Source organism: Ammospiza nelsoni, chromosome 26, assembly GCF_027579445.1.
Source record: "Ammospiza nelsoni isolate bAmmNel1 chromosome 26, bAmmNel1.pri, whole genome shotgun sequence".
Lineage (NCBI taxonomy): Eukaryota > Metazoa > Chordata > Aves > Passeriformes > Passerellidae > Ammospiza > Ammospiza nelsoni.
The window spans coordinates 2,782,903-2,800,347 of record NC_080658.1 but is presented as its reverse complement, the minus strand read 5'-3'; the positions used below and the strand labels follow the sequence as shown (position 1 = coordinate 2,800,347).

General features: G+C 52.1%; 1 protein-coding gene across 3 annotated transcripts; it reads left to right on the top strand.

The window, feature by feature from the left end:
• Nucleotides 1–1,842: 1,842 nt before the first annotated feature.
• LOC132084177 (keratin, type I cytoskeletal 14) lies at nucleotides 1,843–16,577 on the top strand. 3 transcript variants are annotated; one of them, XM_059489221.1, is made up of 8 exons: nucleotides 1,843–2,384; nucleotides 3,866–3,948; nucleotides 4,458–4,614; nucleotides 5,121–5,282; nucleotides 5,939–6,064; nucleotides 6,153–6,373; nucleotides 16,089–16,138; nucleotides 16,327–16,577. In XM_059489221.1, the coding sequence occupies exons 1-8, from the start codon at nucleotides 1,878–1,880 to the stop codon at nucleotides 16,422–16,424; spliced, it is 1,404 nt and encodes a 467-aa protein (XP_059345204.1). In that variant the 5' UTR covers nucleotides 1,843–1,877; the 3' UTR covers nucleotides 16,425–16,577. The 3 variants fall into 3 exon arrangements, with proteins under 3 accessions (XP_059345204.1, XP_059345206.1, XP_059345203.1); XM_059489223.1 differs by lacking the exons at nucleotides 16,089–16,138; nucleotides 16,327–16,577 and adding exons at nucleotides 6,940–6,977; nucleotides 7,337–7,609; XM_059489220.1 differs by lacking the exons at nucleotides 1,843–2,384; nucleotides 3,866–3,948; nucleotides 4,458–4,614; ... (1 more) ...; nucleotides 5,939–6,064; nucleotides 6,153–6,373 and adding exons at nucleotides 12,187–12,733; nucleotides 14,309–14,391; nucleotides 14,667–14,823; ... (1 more) ...; nucleotides 15,327–15,452; nucleotides 15,541–15,761.
• Nucleotides 16,578–17,445: the final 868 nt, after the last annotated feature.

Genomic DNA, 17,445 nt, shown 5'->3' with positions numbered 1-17,445 from the left:
GGGAGTCAAAATTCCAAATCTGAAGCCCATGGGTGTGAGACAGTGCTGCCCAGAGAGCAGAGCCCTTGAATGGGAGGATCCAGAGTCTCTCTTGTTAAGCTGTGGCTTGGTGGCTGCCCAGAAAGTCACCCCACGCCCCTGGAGCTGCTGAAGGGAGCGTGACTGCTGTGAAGTCCTGAGATCTAACAGGAGGCAGATAAAGCCTTGTTGTTCCTGTGTCCTTCGGGGAACATGAAAGAAAGGAGGCACCATGAATTACCGAGGGTGAGGCTCTGGGAACATCTGAGCACCTCCAAAATCAGTTAGTGCATTATAATGTGAAAACAGCCGGAGGGGGCTGGGAAGGAAGGAGCTCACAACAGGAGCGAGAACACAAAAGGGTTCCTAATCCCCATAACTCCTTCACTACCTCACAGGCACCTCTGAGAAAAGCTAAAATAACTTCTTTTATTGAGAATGCCATGGCTGGAGCCAGGCAGGCCGGGCTGGGTGTGCGATTTTCCACCGCACACAACAAGAGCTGGCGTCACATCAGCGAAGGGCTTTTTCCCCAAGAAAGAATCAAACAGAGCAGTCCCACATTTCCTGCTGCTTTGCTGTTTTTTTCCACACCAATACCTGTCCAGATATGTTACTGCAATCATTCTGCTCAGTCCTTCAGTGGCCTGGGGCAGGTGTGGCCAGCACTGTCCCTCTCCTCTGTGCCACAGTGGACAAACTTTGGAGTTTGCAAGGTTGGGGTGTGTTGAGCTTTGCCCATCACCACTTTTGATAGAGGTGATGCTGCTCTTGCTACCATTGGCATCACTGTCTTCAGCTGCAAATCTGTAGGAAAAAGCCTAGAGCACAAACACTGATAAGGATTGATTGATCTTCCTGCTGATAAGGATTTATTCTACTCTTCCCATTGATAAGGATTGATCCTTCTCTTCCCATCAGGAATTGCTAGTAACCTGCTCTGCTCTACCTCTATCTTGTAGTTTCAGTCCCTCTCCTCTGATTTAGGATGTTTCAGCATTAAACTGTGCCTCGGTGTTGTGGTACAGGACTTTTTAGCTTCTACACATTTTTTAGAAGTTACAAGCAGTTTCTGTGGGATTTGGGAAAGGTGGTGAAGCAAAGCAGGTACTGCTGGGAAACATTACTCATCCACCCTTTAAACTGACTGAAAACCCACCACTGCAGGGACTTTCCAGTCTCTGTAGGGAGATTCAGCCCAGGCTGGTACATAAGCAGAAATTGCTGGAGTTTATTCTCTTTTAAGCTGTAAGATTTCTGCCAAATCCTCTATCAGTACACAAATCCTGCCAGGTCTGTGCTTGTCCTGCAATAAAGGTCCTGACAGGAAAGTTTCCATCCAAAGTTTCCATCCGGCTTTGGCTTGGCCCATGTAAAGATTATGGATGCACAGAGCTCTTGTGTGCATTTGGCTTTAGACTCTTTAAAAAAGCTTTCCTTGGGTTTAGACTCTTTAAAAAACCAAATAAACAGATTTGTAGATGTTTGCAATGATACTTGCAGGTGACTTGGCGGATAACAGAGGATTCACTTGTGTTACTCCAAGAGGGAGCAGCGGGTGGAGCAGGAACGGACACTGGGAACGCCAAAACATAGCCCGGAGCAGGGACCGGCACCACGCCAGGCGCTGGGAATCAAAGAGGAAAAAGGTCCCATGGTGGATGTGACAAAAGATGTGAAATCAAGGAGAGGAAAATGATGATTCTGGAATTTGGCTTTGGCTGTCAGGGGTGTCGAAAGGCGCCGGCAACGCCTCCTGGCCGGGCTATAAAGGGCCCCGAGGCAGCGGAGCGAGCACTCGCTGCTGCTGCTGCTGCTGCGCTGCCGAGCCGCCTCTCTGTGCCCCTGCAGCCTCCAGCATGAGCACCTCTGTCCGCCAATACTCGTCCTCCACGTCCCTCAAGGGCTTCGGCAGCCTGGGGGGAGGCTCCAGCAGGGTCTCCTCCGTGCGTGTCGGGGCCGGGGGGTACCGGGCCCCCAGCGTGCACGGCGGCTCCGGCAGCTACTCCGTGTCCTCCCGCGTGGTCCCGGGGCTCGGCAGCGCCTTTGGGGGCAGCTACTGCAGCAGCGCAGGAGGGGCCCTGGGCGGCGGCTTTGGGGGCGCCTATGGGGCCGGCTTTGGGGCCGGCTTTGCGGGGGGATTTGGAGGCTTTGGGGGCGGCGATGGCATCCTGCCGGCGGGGGAGAAGGAGACCATGCAGAACCTCAACGACCGCCTGGCCAATTACCTGGACAAGGTGCGAGCCCTGGAGGAGGCCAACACCGACCTGGAGGTGAAGATCAGGGAGTGGTACAAGAAGCAGGCGCCTGGTCCTGACCGTGACTACAGCCCCTACTACAGGACTATCGAGGAGCTCAGGAACAAGGTAGGATGCTGGGGTTAACGTGACATCTTCACCAAAGTCACTTTTAAAGAGAGTCACTTTTAAACCTTTTTCATGTTACAGCCGGAGGGGACAGGTTTATCAAATAGCAGGTAATTAGTGTGAAATGAAAAGCAGAGCTTTGGAATAACAGTCACTATGAACAGCAGATCACCAGGCACCAGAATGGGGCTTCTGTTGACTGTTCTGGTGTAGGGAGAAAGATGGGGCAGGAAAGGACTCCCATAGTGATTCAGGTTACCTGATGATACTTGCTGCCACACTGTCACCTCCTGCCTTCCTTTTCACTACAGGACTATTGAGGAGCTAAGGAACAAGGTAGGATGCTGGGATTATCACTGTGGGATGTGTCAGGGAGGAAGCAGAGAAGATGACTGTTACCTCTGTAATTAGTCATTACTAATTATGTTGTAAAAAGCATCCCAGTGGCATGTGTGGAGTTCCCGGCTGGAAATTAGAGATGTCTCAATCTCAGCTTTTGGTTACATCCTCCTGAGTGGGACAAGTGGCAGCTTTCACTGGCAGGAACAGATCTAAGAGGATGTAAGGCAAAAATGAAGAAAACAGACAAGTCTGCACTGATCTTGTGAGTTCTTGGGAGTTTAAAATTAAGGTGCAGGGAAATTTGCAGCTGTGGGCGAACTATGAAACACTGATGTCATATTTGGAAACACTCAGGCAAAGAATTTGCAAACTTCTTTCAGCTCCTCCTGTGGTGGAGATTTAGATGATAAAAAGATGGAACTGACCAATAAGAGTCAGAGTTTTTTGCCTCTTTTGGCAATTACTGCCCCAGGGCTGGAACGGTACAAAGTCCCCAGCCCAGGCAGCTCAGGGGGGATTCCTCTCTGTTTGATTGGAGTCCCAGCATACCATTTTGGAGGAAATGCTCCAGTTTACATTGTTCTCTGTTACTTCCCATGCATGAATTGCCCCCAGGGATTCCAGAAGCTGTGCACAGCTGGAGCTGCAGGAGTGCTGGCAGAGGATGCAGGGAGCTCATTTTCCCCCCTCTCCTCAACAGAGTTCTCCTCCCAGTGTGGGTTATTTGCTCCTGCTTTGGTAATATGAAAATCAGAATCTGTAGGCACCTGCTCACTGCCTTTTGCTCTGTTTCTGCTGCCAACCAATTAAATCCATCCCAGAATAAAGTGTAACAAGCACAGACACCCCACTGGTCCCTCTGACCTTTGCACAAACAGCACCTGCCCTGGAGGATAGGAACAAAGGCCACCATCAGATCTCACACATTTTATGTGGCCTCACTGCCTTTTGAAATGCTTACTGGTGGATTTTTGGAAAGGGAGCTCATGGAGTAACCAGCAGTCAGTCTCAGCTGCATCTCACTTGTCCTGATTCCAGACTTCTGCTAAGGAAATGCCAAACTTCCCCAGAAGTGTTGTTCCTGTCCCAACACTCAGCCAGGAGGAATTCCTGACACTCTTTTATCTTTCACTGCCCAGGTGTTGGCGGCCACAGTGGACAATTCCAACCTCCTGCTGCAGATTGACAATGCCAGGCTGACAGCAGATGACTTCAGGACTAAGTAAGACACATTTCCTGGAAAAAAAATGGACTAAAGTGTGCAGGGAAGTTTGATGAAATGAGGAGAAAATCTTGTCCACACCCCAGAAAGGCAGTGTGGAAGCAAAGCCTTCAAAATGAGGGTGCAATTTCCAAAGCAGATGGTTCTTTCAGCCTTACAGGCACACAGGGATTATGTTGGTTCTTTCCAAACCCACAATTTTATTCCTGTTGCTGATTTATCTCTGGTACAGAGACCTTGCCCTGTGCCTCACTGTGCTCTTAATGTGAGTGTGCAACTCCACAGAGCCCAGGGCAGTACCAAAGCCTGGTGTAAGGAGCAGGGTGATGTTATAGACTCAGGTGGACACTTCTTTATCAGTTTCCCCCCACTTTGCTCAGAGCTTCCCCTAGGAAAATTGTCAATGGGGCCATGTCACGATGCCAACAGCAGTGTGGAGGCACAGACAGGGGCTGTGTGTCCAGCTGGCAGGGCTGGTGCAGCTTTGCTGAGTGTGTTTGTGCCCCCAGGTTTGAGTCGGAGCAGGCTCTGCGCATGAGTGTTGAGGCCGACATCAACGGCCTGCGCCGGGTGCTGGACGAGCTGACCCTGTCCAGAGCTGACCTGGAGATGCAGATTGAGAACCTGAAGGAGGAGCTGGCTTATCTGAAGAAGAACCACGAGGAGGTGAGCACAGAGTCAGGCTCTAAAAAGGCCACTCTGGGTAGTGAAATTTGAGTTCTGGTCCAGCCTTTAAGGCTGTGCTGGGTTCTGAACTGCTGGGCAGGAGGTGAGAAGTGCTGGTGAGGCAGCAGAGGGGATGCTCTCTGGACAGCAGCACATCCTCTCTGGAGCCTGTGGAAATCCCATTCACCATCTGCCACATTAGTAATACCCATTGTGGCTGTTAGAGGTTTATTAATAGCCCTTGCAGCTTCTGGCTGGGAAGGACAGTTCCCTGATAAATGAACCACCTACAGGCACTGCTTTATTCTCTGGAAAATTAACTCCAGTGGGGATTTCACAAGAATTTGAATTATTTTATTTGTGGTCATGGAGCAAATACCCCAATTTGCTCCCTTTTGATCAGCCCCCAAATGCTCACTTTGCTGAAGAGCTCTTTCTCAAGAGGAACATTTTAAATGCTGGTTCTTGAATTGCATTATGATGATGTTCTTCTCCTTTTCTGTCAGGAAATGACTGCCCTGCGTGGGCAGGTGGGTGGGGAGATCAGCGTGGAGATGGACGCTGCTCCTGGCATCGACCTGACCAAGATCCTGGCGGAGATGCGGGAGCAGTACGAGAGCCTGGCGGAGAAGAACCGCAGGGACGCCGAGCAGTGGTTCTTCAGCAAGGTGAGGAGCTGGGGCTGAGCACTGAGCACAGGGCTGGGGCTGGGGCTGCTGTACAGGGGGAGTGTGGTGGTCTTGGAATCTGCTTTCTCATACAACATCACATCATCATTGGAACATGACGAGAATAGTGGAATAGAATAAGGAGTTGTAGTGGAATCATATTGTTTGTCCTGAGGTGGTTAGGAGAGCAGCAGCTGCTCCTAGGATGGGTCAGGGGCTAGGGAGGGTCTACTACGTGACAAAATGTGCTTGGTGTGCCACTGAGAGTTAGGTATTTTCGTGTAGGTAAAGGCTCAGTAGGAGCACGAAGACATAGGCTTGGATTATCGCTACTGCTACCTCTAGGATGGCTAGTAAGAAGAGAATTAGTAGAGTTAGAAGCTAAACTGCTGGTGTTGTGGAAAGTAGGGCTGCTGTGGCTGTAGAGATGAGTTGGATGAGAAGGTGGCCTGCTGTGAGGTTTGCTGTTAGGCATACACCCAGTGCTAACTAGGCTTGTTGTTTCCATTAGGATTAGGGCTGGGATTAATGGAGTTAGAGGTGCCTTCTGGCAGGAGGTGGCCTAATGGGGCGGAGGGTTGGTTTTGCAGTCCTGTTAGGAGGGTGGCTAGTCTTAGGGGGAAGGCCAGGGCTCTGAGGGCTTTGCCTCTCTGCAGACAGAAGAGCTGAACCGGGAGGTGGCCATCAACACGGAGCAGCTGCAGAGCGGCAAGACGGAGATCACGGAGCTGCGGCGCACGATCCAGAGCCTGGAGATCGACCTGCAGTCGCAGCTCAGCATGGTACCAGGGCTGGGCATGCAGGGAGGGCAATGCAGGGCTGTGCCCACCCTGGCCACCCCCTGAGCCCATCCCCGTGGCCGTCCCGCAGAAAGCGGCGCTGGAGGGCACCCTGGCCGACACCGAGGCGCGCTACGGCACCCAGCTGGCCCAGCTGCAGATGCTGATCACGGGCGTGGAGGAGCAGCTGGCCGAGCTGCGCTGCGACATGGAGCGCCAGAACCACGAGTACAGGGTCCTGCTGGACGTCAAGTGCCGCCTGGAGCAGGAGATCGCCACGTACCGCCGGCTGCTGGAGGGAGAGGACGCCCAGTGCGTGAGGGGCTTCGCTGGGAGGGCTGTCACTGTCATGTTTTCTGAAAAATCCCTGTGCCAGGATTTCTTTTTGAGTTTCCTCAGCTTCCCAGGAGAAGAAATGCTGGCGAAGGGATTTTTCGGAAAATATGACAGTGACAGAGGGCAGCTGGGAGGAGATGGATCATAGCAAAGGAAATAGAAAGTGAACCACCTGCATCCCCTGGAGGGTTCTCTCAGCCCATTCCCTGACCCATTGCATGCAACAGTGGCTCTCCTTTTAGTCCCAGCAGTCCACAACAGCTCAGTGGTTTTAACAGCCCTGCAGCCCCCCTGGGTTCCAGCTGCCACCCTTCCATGTCTGTGTGATCCCAGGCAGGTGCTGCACTGGTGTCTGCAATCCTGTGTCACACACCCATCCTTAGCAGTTTCTTCCTTCAGTTGGGACACTGGCAGTTTCCAGAAGCATTTGAATCATGTATTAGTACATAGTATTAAGGCAGGGTTTAAATAATGATCTCATCATGGACATTACTCACTTTTTTCCTGTTTCTCACCTCCTTTTCCTTGTTCTCCTCCCATAGCATGTCTTCCCACTACATCTCGCAGCCTGTGAAAGAAGGTAAGGACAGGTCTTGGCTGAAACTCTGATCATACACAGCTCTCATACCCTCACCCACCTTCTTAGCACAGACTGCTTTTACTTTTCTACTAAAGTTACTATTTGATTATATTTCCAAAATTTGAACTTATATACAAAATTTTATGATACAACAAATTTATTATATAACAAACATCACGATATACCAAAACATGTGTCAGAAATTACCTGAACAGACTGAATCTGTACAATTTAGCAGTGGGAATGCGGTGCTATATTGGGTTTCTGATGGGATGACTGTAGTAATAAATCTGTAAGGTCTTTAAGGCACTTCCTACTTGCTGCCATGGCAGTAACATCTCCTTCTTTCCCCACTGCAGGACCAGTAACCACCCGCCAGATCCGCACCATCTTCGAGGAGGTCCAGGATGGGAAGGTGATCTCCTCCCGGGAGCAGATCACCCAGGCTGCCCACTGAGGCACTGCCTCTTTTGCTGCAGACCCTGCCCAGCACAGCCAAGCAGATCCCAGCTGATGTGTTCTTGCCATATGGATCACCAAAAGCACCTTCTCCCACCATCACCCCCCTCCTTACCCTCTCTCACCCTTCTCTCACAGAAATCAAATAAAGCTTCTCTTTGCATTCCTGCAAACCCAGGTCTGGTCTCAATGCTCTTGGGCAGTCCCACTCCTGCAGCTGTGGGACAAAGCTGGGAGAAGCAACATTCTCCATCCTTGGTGTCCTGATGGTGGGGCCTGCACACCCACACCTCTGTAACTCCTGAGACCTGGCAGCTTCAGGGGAGAGGGTGTGGGGGGAGTTTGGAAAGGAGCTGATCTCAAGGGGGTGGGAGATGAAGCCTGTGAGAATCACAGACTGGACAAAGCGCTGCTCCCCCACTGCAGTGCCCAGCAGCAGCAGAGCTGAAGCTTTAACCCAGCCAGGCCAAGCAAGTGAACAAAGCCCAGGTGCTGCAGACAGGACCCTGTAAATGCCATGCCCCAGCTCTGCCCCAGCAGCTGCTCCTCATTCTGGATCCCAAACTTTGGGGTGAAACAGTCTGATCTGCAGGCAGGACAGGGATCTGTCAGGAGGGCTGCTGTCCCTCCAGACAGCCAAACTCAGCTCAGTTGGGCTTCTGCTTCCAAAGGCGCCACTGAAGGGTGAGGAAAACACTGATGGGAAGAGAAGGGTATGGTCTGTGCAAGGAAAAGGATTAAAATTCTTCTGGGAGCTCTTGTGGCACTCCCCGGCTGCCGGTGGCTGCTCCTGACACAGCAGTTCCCACTGCTGACAGCCAGCCCAGCGTTCCTGGAAAGCCAGTCCAGACACATTCTTGGCTGCATTCTGACACATTTATTACTTTGTAAATCCAACTTCTAACTCAATGAAATGAATCAGAGCAGAGCGACTGAATGAGAGTGAGAGCAGAGCTGGCCACACAGCTTTGAAACCCTTCTCCAGAAATCTGTCTGGAATGTAGGAGCAGATAAGAGAGAAATTCTTTATTTTCCCCCAAACATTGGAATGATGCCTGCAGTGCACCATCTGCCCTGCAGCCAGGCTGGCAGGGCTCCATGGTTTTGAGGCCCCCAACCCCCTGCCCTGCAGCTCTGCCCAGTGCCTGGGCTGTGCCCTCCCTGTCTCAAGCTACATCAGGGAAGGTACAGGTTGGATATTAGGAATTTTTTTTTTCACTGAAAGAATAATAAAGTACTGGAATGCTCTTCCCAGGGAGGTGGTAGAATCACCAACTCTGAATGTGTTTAAAAAAAGACTGGACATGGCACTTGGTGCTACAGTCTAGTTGAGGTGTTAGGGCATAGGTTGGACTTGATGATCTTAGAGGTCTCTTCCAACCTCATTATTCTCTGATTCTGGGATTCTGAGATTCTGGGATTCTGAGATTCTGGGATTATGGGATTCTGTTCCCTTGGTGCAGACCCCTGTGACTCTCATGGGGCTTTGGCTGCCCTGAGCATCCCCAGCATCCACTGGCCAGAGGAGACACGGTTCTGGTTTGAAGTTTAATGCTGATGATCAGTGAGCTCATCAGTGGGTTGGGATAAAGGCTGCTGCACATCATGGCTGATCCACGGGTCAGCAGCAGCACAATTCCCAAGCCTCCCACCCCGAGGCACTCCCAGCCCCAGCACCTCCACGGTCCTGCAGACTGTGTTCCCTCCACTCCCACAGCCCCGAGGAGAGAGCCCAGAGCAGCCCAGGGACTCTCCCTGGGGGAATTCGTGTCCCAGAACTGGGTAAAGACGGGGCTGAATTGCTCAAGATCAGATACCTGAGAAGGGTCGGGACAGACACAGCTTGCACAGCCACACCCCATTCCAGGTCACCTCTTAGGGACCCTGTTGTCCCCACGGGTGGTGCAGGGACCACCAACAGGTCTTGCTGCCCCTCTGAGTCCCCTGCCATGCCTGTGCCCCTCTGGCTGTTGCAAAACCCAGTGCAGGGATGCTGTGGTGCCTCTCTGGAATTCACCCTTGCTTTGTGTTTTCCTCTGGTAAAAGTCTTGGCACACCTGTGTTCCTATAGAAACAACAAACAACGCTTTGCTAATGAAATCCCCTGCTTTAATTACTCCGGCACAGTGTGAGGGAGGTGTGGAAAACAGATGTCAATTTTCTCCTGCCTTGAGCATTAATAATTAGTCCTGACCTTAGGAAACCTCATGGAGGAGGGAGCTGCAGGGGTGGCTCACGCTGACAGGCAGCAGCAGCTTGAGGCAGGTCTCAGAAAGTGGGAATTTAGTCCAGAAAGATGGTTTGACTTCTCAGGCAACACTGAATTCCTCTCACAGAAAAGACCACTTTAGAAACATACATTAATGCATGGTTCTCAGCTCATTTTAGGAAACTTTTTGATGATAATTTGATTCCAGGGCAAACTTTATAAACATATAAAAAGAGGAAAATGGTATTATCCAGGTAGAATCTGCATCTGCTGATATGTAATTTTGGAGCCAGAACTTCACCTCCATTTTCCCCCAAAGTAAGACCAATTGTGTGTTTGAACACCATTGTGCTACCATGAAGCTCCTGTTATGTCGTAGGACTGGAATTCTGATTTTGAATAATATTAAAAATGAGATTACAGTGTGCACGTGCTCAAGAAGAGAGGCAGGATCTGGTTTCATACTCAGCCTTTTACTTCAAAGGGTGTGATAGAAGCAACATGCAGTCCTTGTGGTTGTGTTCAATGGGAGGTCATGGAAATAACGTCCTTGAGTGCTTAATGTAGTTTTAAGTCTTAATTAACGCTCATGATTTTAATTGCTGCCCTGTGGCATTACCAAAGTATCACAGATATTCTGGGCTTTTATGGCATAGCAGATCAATGGCAAACAAAAGATGAAAGGAAAGGCAATTGCCCATAGAGGAAGATCCGCGCATCACCTGTGTGACACACAGGTGACAGTGTGACACTGTGCCACTCTGAGGGGCTTCGCTCAGGGCAAGGCTGAGCGTTTGGACTCACACAGGGGCTCTGCACCGGTTTTGTCTCTGAGATTGCCCTTTGCCCACATCCCCGCTGCAATCAGAGAGCACAAACCGCGGCATTGCCCGGGCGGAGGTGAGGAAATGAAGACGGGGACGAAGCACATTCCTGGCATTGCCACGTCCCGGCCGCCCCCGCCTGCTGCTGCACCTTTTCCATCCGCACCTGGGCAGGACGAGCGGCGAGTGGGCGTCCCCTGGCACGGTGCCCGGCGCTCACACGACAGCAACACTCCAGGGGACAGAGCCAGAGCCAGCAGAGGCTCTGATCCTCCAGCTCTCTGATCCTCCAGCTCTCCGATCCTCCAGCTCTCCGAGCTGCACGGACTTGTCTCCATCCACCAGTGAAGATAGGGAACCTCCATAGCAGCCACCCCTGATATTCCAAGGACACATCCCACTCCTGTACCATCTCCAGCTTTCTGCAGATGGAGGGGAGGGAGTTGTGCCCTCTGAGCTCGTCAGCAATGTACCTTTGTTCTTCCTTCCATACCCTTTCTCCCCTCCTTTGGCAAGTGATCTAAGGAAGAACTTGGCTGTTGGGAAGGGGCTGTTGGGGCCTGTCTGCAGAGACAGCCCAACAATCCACCGTGTGCACACATGAGCAATCCCTTCCCCTCCACACCCTGCAGGATGAGCCAGGCACACTCACATTGGTGGGTTCTGCCTGGGCCGTGGGTCAGCAGGGCCTGGCCACACCGCTGTGCTCAGTTCTGGAGCCTTTTTGCTCGCCAGAGGTGATCTCTGTCTCTCCTGAAGCTCTGTTTAGATGGGAAGCGTAAACTCCAAATTCACAGTGAAGCTGTTCTGCCTGCTCACAACTGACAGAAAAACATCACAGCAAACATCACTGGCACCAGCTGCTGAGCTGTGCTCCTATTCACAGCACTTACACACCAAAAGCTTTTTCCTTATGTCCTTCATCTACTTTCTGCTGTCCCACATTTTCCGTGGAGATCTCATAATTCTCAGCTAGCCGCCATACCCTGTCCTTTTGGGAAGGTTTGCTAAGCTCACAAAGAAAACAACCCATCCTATGACCTTTCCACAGTCCCCCACTCTTGGGTGGTCTCTGAAGTGAAGACTCCAGTGAGCCCCGGAGCACAAATTCCCTTTTCTTTGCTTTGTCATGACTGCTCATCCCTCTCCCTGCGGATAAAAGAGCGGACTTGTATTTCCAGGATTGGCAGCCAAGTTCCTTCCAGCACCATTGTACTCAGGGGCTTTGGAGGTGCATTCAGGGTCTCACAAAACAGCTGCTGTCCCCGCAGGTGTGTGTGTGCAGCCAAAGCAGGGACAGGAAACTGTAGCTGGGACAAAAAGCCACAGTAAAAGAGATGCTGAGCTATTCCCTCAAATCCTGCACCGCTCTGTTTCAAAGCTCACCGTGCAGAGGGAATTAAATCATAGCCCTGAGCAAGGAGCCTCCTCCTTTTAATCACACCTGACAATTTACTTGGAAACGGAAGAAGCATAAAGATGCCCTTTGTAAGAGAAAAAGCTTCAAGTGCAATATGACAAAAAGCGTGAATAGAACAAAGGCAAAAATGACGATTCTGGAAGTTGGCTCAGCTTTTATGAGTGATGGAAATCGTCGGGAATGCAAGGAGAAAAAAAAAAAGGAAAAAAAAAAGTGTGGCAACGCCTCCTGGCCGGGCTATAAAGGGCCCCGAGGCAGCGGAGCGAGCACTCGCTGCTGCTGCTGCTGCTGCTGCTGCGCTGCCGAGCCGCCTCTCTGTGCCCCTGCAGCCTCCAGCATGAGCACCTCTGTCCGCCAATACTCGTCCTCCACGTCCCTCAAGGGCTTCGGCAGCCTGGGGGGAGGCTCCAGCAGGGTCTCCTCCGTGCGTGTCGGGGCCGGGGGGTACCGGGCCCCCAGCGTGCACGGCGGCTCCGGCAGCTACTCCGTGTCCTCCCGCGTGGTCCCGGGGCTCGGCAGCGCCTTTGGGGGCAGCTACTGCAGCAGCGCAGGAGGGGCCCTGGGCGGCGGCTTTGGGGGCGCCTATGGGGCCGGCTTTGGGGCCGGCTTTGCGGGGGGATTTGGAGGCTTTGGGGGCGGCGATGGCATCCTGCCGGCGGGGGAGAAGGAGACCATGCAGAACCTCAACGACCGCCTGGCCAATTACCTGGACAAGGTGCGAGCCCTGGAGGAGGCCAACACCGACCTGGAGGTGAAGATCAGGGAGTGGTACAAGAAGCAGGCGCCTGGTCCTGACCGTGACTACAGCCCCTACTACAGGACTATCGAGGAGCTCAGGAACAAGGTAGGATGCTGGGGTTAACGTGACATCTTCACCAAAGTCACTTTTAAAGAGAGTCACTTTTAAACCTTTTTCATGTTACAGCCGGAGGGGACAGGTTTATCAAATAGCAGGTAATTAGTGTGAAATGAAAAGCAGAGCTTTGGAATAACAGTCACTATGAACAGCAGATCACCAGGCACCAGAATGGGGCTTCTGTTGACTGTTCTGGTGTAGGGAGAAAGATGGGGCAGGAAAGGACTCCCATAGTGATTCAGGTTACCTGATGATACTTGCTGCCACACTGTCACCTCCTGCTTTCCTTCTTACTGCTTGTGCCCCATAGCTGCTCCCTGTAAGGCTCCTGATGGAGCTCTCAGCAGGCAGGGACTTTTTATCTCCTGGGCCTGTTCACTGCTGAGTGATATGCAGATGAATAGTCATTCTCACAAGTATCCTACGAATCAGATTTACCCCCCATCCTTTGAGGAGGGTAAAGGTAGAAGTTAAAGTAGAAAGAAAGTGTCCTATGGGATGTTGTTCTTTGGCAGCTGTAGACACAGAATCCAGTCCAGGATTGGAACACTCTGGGCTATGGTAGGTGCTGAAATCAGGTGTGTGCTCTGCTGTAAAATTCAGCAGATGAAGTCATGGCCAAGGTAATTTCTGTCTTCCAAGCAGCTCCCTGGATGATTTTAAACAAAGTCCTTCAGCCAGAGCACCAGAATCTGCCCATCCCTCCCTGGCCTGCCATTGCTTGCCCCCCTCAGCCCTTATCACTCATCCTGAGTGAGCTCAGGCTCACTGAGGGAATGAGGTGTGGGCGGTTGGGCAATGTCATACCTGGTCTGTAAGAATAAATTCCTGGGAAATGGGGCAGGGTCAGCCCCTGGAGGGAACTCACATTCCTAAAATTTCTTGGGCTTCACCCTCGGGGAAAGGGCTTGCCTTGATGCAGGAAGCTCCTCTGCAGATTCCAGCATGTCAGTGTGCTCTGATGGAGCACAGAAATATCTGGAGGCAGGATTTGAGTGATGAAGTGCTGGGTCTCACAGAAACCTTCTGCTCCTGATCCAGGGGAAGGCAGATCCTTCCCTCCCTCTCCCCTGTCAGCTGGGAAATGACCACATCAATATTCCTGGATTATTCCTTGGATATCCTCTGAAGCAGGAGAATTTACAGTTCTTCATTAGCTTGTGGCTACAGAAATTCCTGCTCACTAAATGGCCAATCATTTTCATAATGTCAGAGCAAATACTTGCACCTCAGGTGTAATTATGAAAGCCAAATGAGGTAGGCACAAGGCACTCCCTTCCTTCCTCAACCCTTTTTCCTTCTTAGCTGGGCTGCTCCCATTCCCAAAGCCTGGAGTGCTGCCAGGGCTCAGCATGGCGTGAGCACCTGGAGGTGCCACCTGGGCATGGCAGTGTTCCCAGGAGACTGAGCCTGTGCTGATGGGAGATGGAAACGAGCACCCCATCTCCTTCTCTGCAGAGCCCACATGGAAGTCCATGGCCCAGTGCTGCTCCAGCCCTTCTCTGGATGGGATCACTCAGTGTTTGAAATGACTTTTGAACTCTTTCACTTATCCCCCATCAGATTCTTTCTGCAACTGTTGAAAATGCCAACATCGTCCTGCAGATCGACAATGCCAGGCTGGCAGCAGACGACTTCCGAACCAAGTGAGTCCAACACCTCCAAGAGCTTTTGTGAAAAAGGGGGGAAATCCTGGCTGTTCAGGGTGCTTTTTATCTGCATCTGGGGTTGCTCCACTGGAGTGGGAGATTTGGGAATAGTTCATTTCTTCCTGGGCACAGCGCTGCTATTTCTTCACGTGAGAGCTGTGCACACACATTGAATTAAAGATTCTTGGCAAAAATACACTGAGCTGGGGAAGGAAAAGATAAGAAAAGTGCTGTATCAGGTGGGTATATGCAGCTGCGTATGTTGTCCCCAGGTTCGAGTCGGAGCAGGCTCTGCGCATGAGTGTTGAGGCCGACATCAACGGCCTGCGCCGGGTGCTGGACGAGCTGACCCTGTCCAGAGCTGACCTGGAGATGCAGATTGAGAACCTGAAGGAGGAGCTGGCTTATCTGAAGAAGAACCACGAAGAGGTGAGCATGGAGTAGGGCTCAAATTAGGACCTACAAACATTCCTTGTGCACCAGGGAAACAGTCAGGACAAACACACAGGAGTCTCTGGAATCAGAGCTGTCAGGAGACACTAGAGCAGGAAAGGGGAGAGATATAATCCCTTCAGGCAGGACCTCCAGGAACTCTGTGGGGTTCCTGCACTGGGTTCAAATAAGAAATTTCTCACCATGGGAAGATGACATGTCACTCTGACATGTGTTGTGTCTTTTTTGTGTCAGGAAATGACTGCCCTGCGCGGGCAGGTGGGTGGGGAGATCAGCGTGGAGATGGACGCTGCTCCTGGCATCGACCTGACCAAGATCCTGGCGGAGATGCGGGAGCAGTACGAGAGCCTGGCGGAGAAGAACCGCAGGGACGCCGAGCAGTGGTTCTTCAGCAAGGTGAGGAGCTGGGGCTGAGCACTGAGCACTGGGGCTGGGTTCGTGGCTGGTGCCAGGGCTCTGAGGGCTTTGCCTCTCTGCAGACAGAAGAGCTGAACCGGGAGGTGGCCATCAACACGGAGCAGCTGCAGAGCGGCAAGACGGAGATCACGGAGCTGCGGCGCACGATCCAGAGCCTGGAGATCGACCTGCAGTCGCAGCTCAGCACGGTACCAGGGCTGGGCATGCAGGGAGGGCAATGCAGGGCTGTGCCCACCCTGGCCACCCCCTGAGCCCATCCCCGTGGCCGTCCCGCAGAAAGCGGCGCTGGAGGGCACCCTGGCCGACACCGAGGCGCGCTACGGCACCCAGCTGGCCCAGCTGCAGATGCTGATCACGGGCGTGGAGGAGCAGCTGGCCGAGCTGCGCTGCGACATGGAGCGCCAGAACCACGAGTACAGGGTCCTGCTGGATGTCAAGTGCCGCCTGGAGCAGGAGATCGCCACGTACCGCCGGCTGCTGGAGGGAGAGGACGCCCAGTGCGTGAGGGGCTTCGCTGGGAGGGTGGTGGGAGGAGATGGGTCACAGACAGACACAAAGTGCCCAGGGTGTCAGCCAGTCAGAGCTTTCGGGGCTGGTTTCTCTGTTCACACCAGATGTGTATGCCCAGTGCTCTGTGCCTGGTGTCTGGCTGTAGTGGGGGTAGCTGCTGTGGTTCCTCTGTCCCTCAGGAGAGGCCAAGTGGAGCAACACTTTTACCTCCATGAGCCTTCTCTGCTTTTCTCCTGCCTGAACGCAGAGCCTGTGTAGCAGCAATAATCAGTGTTGGTCCCTAACATCTCTTTGGTTTTGTGCTTCTCTTGTAGCATCTCCTCCCAGTACTCCTCAGCCATGTCCTCACACTCTGGCAGAGACGGTAAGAACCCACCTTTCCACTCAGCCTGGTTCTTTCTCCTTCCCAGTCAAAGCAGAGCTGTTTAAAGCAGATTTTCCCACTCCCTTGTGGAATTCCCACCAGCTCTTGAAGAATATTCACAATCTGATAATGTTTCAAGGAATTTCTCTCCTTCCTGCTGTGAATAATCGTCACCCTTTCCTTTGCAGTCGTGACATCGTCCCGCCAAGTGCGCACAATCGTGGAGGAGGTGCAGGACGGGAAGGTGGTGTCCTCCCGGGAGCAGGTGGCACTCACCACTCGCTAGGACAGCCCCTGGCCCAGGAGAGCATCAGACTGAGCCAAGAAGTGCCTGAGGCCATGTGTGCTCCCTTCACCTGCTCTTCCTCATGTGTTGCCCTCATTCCATGCAGGTGTCTCTGGACACACTTAATAAAGCTTTTTCTTCTCGCTCATGCAACTGCAGACTTGTCTTGTCTGATCACTGACATGTGATCCCTCAAAGCCTCTGGGTTCTGTGTTCATGCCAGGGAAAGTCCTGAGAAACCACAAGAAGCCAGTGAGAGGAGGGGAATGGAGGGACATGGGTTCCACCTGGAGGGACAGGGGCTCTGCCTGGGACAGCTTTTTCCTAATGAACTCAGTGCTTGTAAATACATGGGACTGGCTAAGACATAAACTGTGTGATGAAGGCAATTATGGAATTATGAGGTTTGAGGTCAATGTGCGACACAACTGGTAATTAAAGCCAACAAAATAAAGCTCAGTTCTCACACACTTAAGATCATAAAAAGTCACTTTCTCCTGTAAGCTGAGCTTAGATGGCTTCAGCAAGGCTGCTGCTGTCAGATGCTCTCTCTGAGACATGAGCCCAGCATCCAGCTGTTGGCAAACCTCATCCCTACAGGCCTGCTGTCTCTTTTGACTGCCTTTAAATCACACTGTCAGGCACAAAAACTTTTACAGGGCTATTCATGCTGCCCCAGGGCTGCACTTGAGGAACTAAAGTAACCATTGCTTAATCTGCACAGGGATGAGCAGCAATAATTTCAATCACTGTCGTGTGTAACAGATCACTGCTAAAACCCTTCCTGAAACTACCTGAGAGGTAGAAATGATGCCTGAGGCTGAGCTGCTGCTCAGGATTAGTGACTCAGCTGGGCAGCAGCAGGTTCTGGCTGTGCCTGTGCCCACTCGCCTGCTGGAGAGCGACCAAGGGAGAGCCAGAGAGGAGAGGAAATTGTTTTAGAGCCAAAAACCTGATGGAATCACTTTGATCCAACTTCATGCTTTCTAGTCTGTGGTAGCTGGGAGCCCTGTGCATCCGC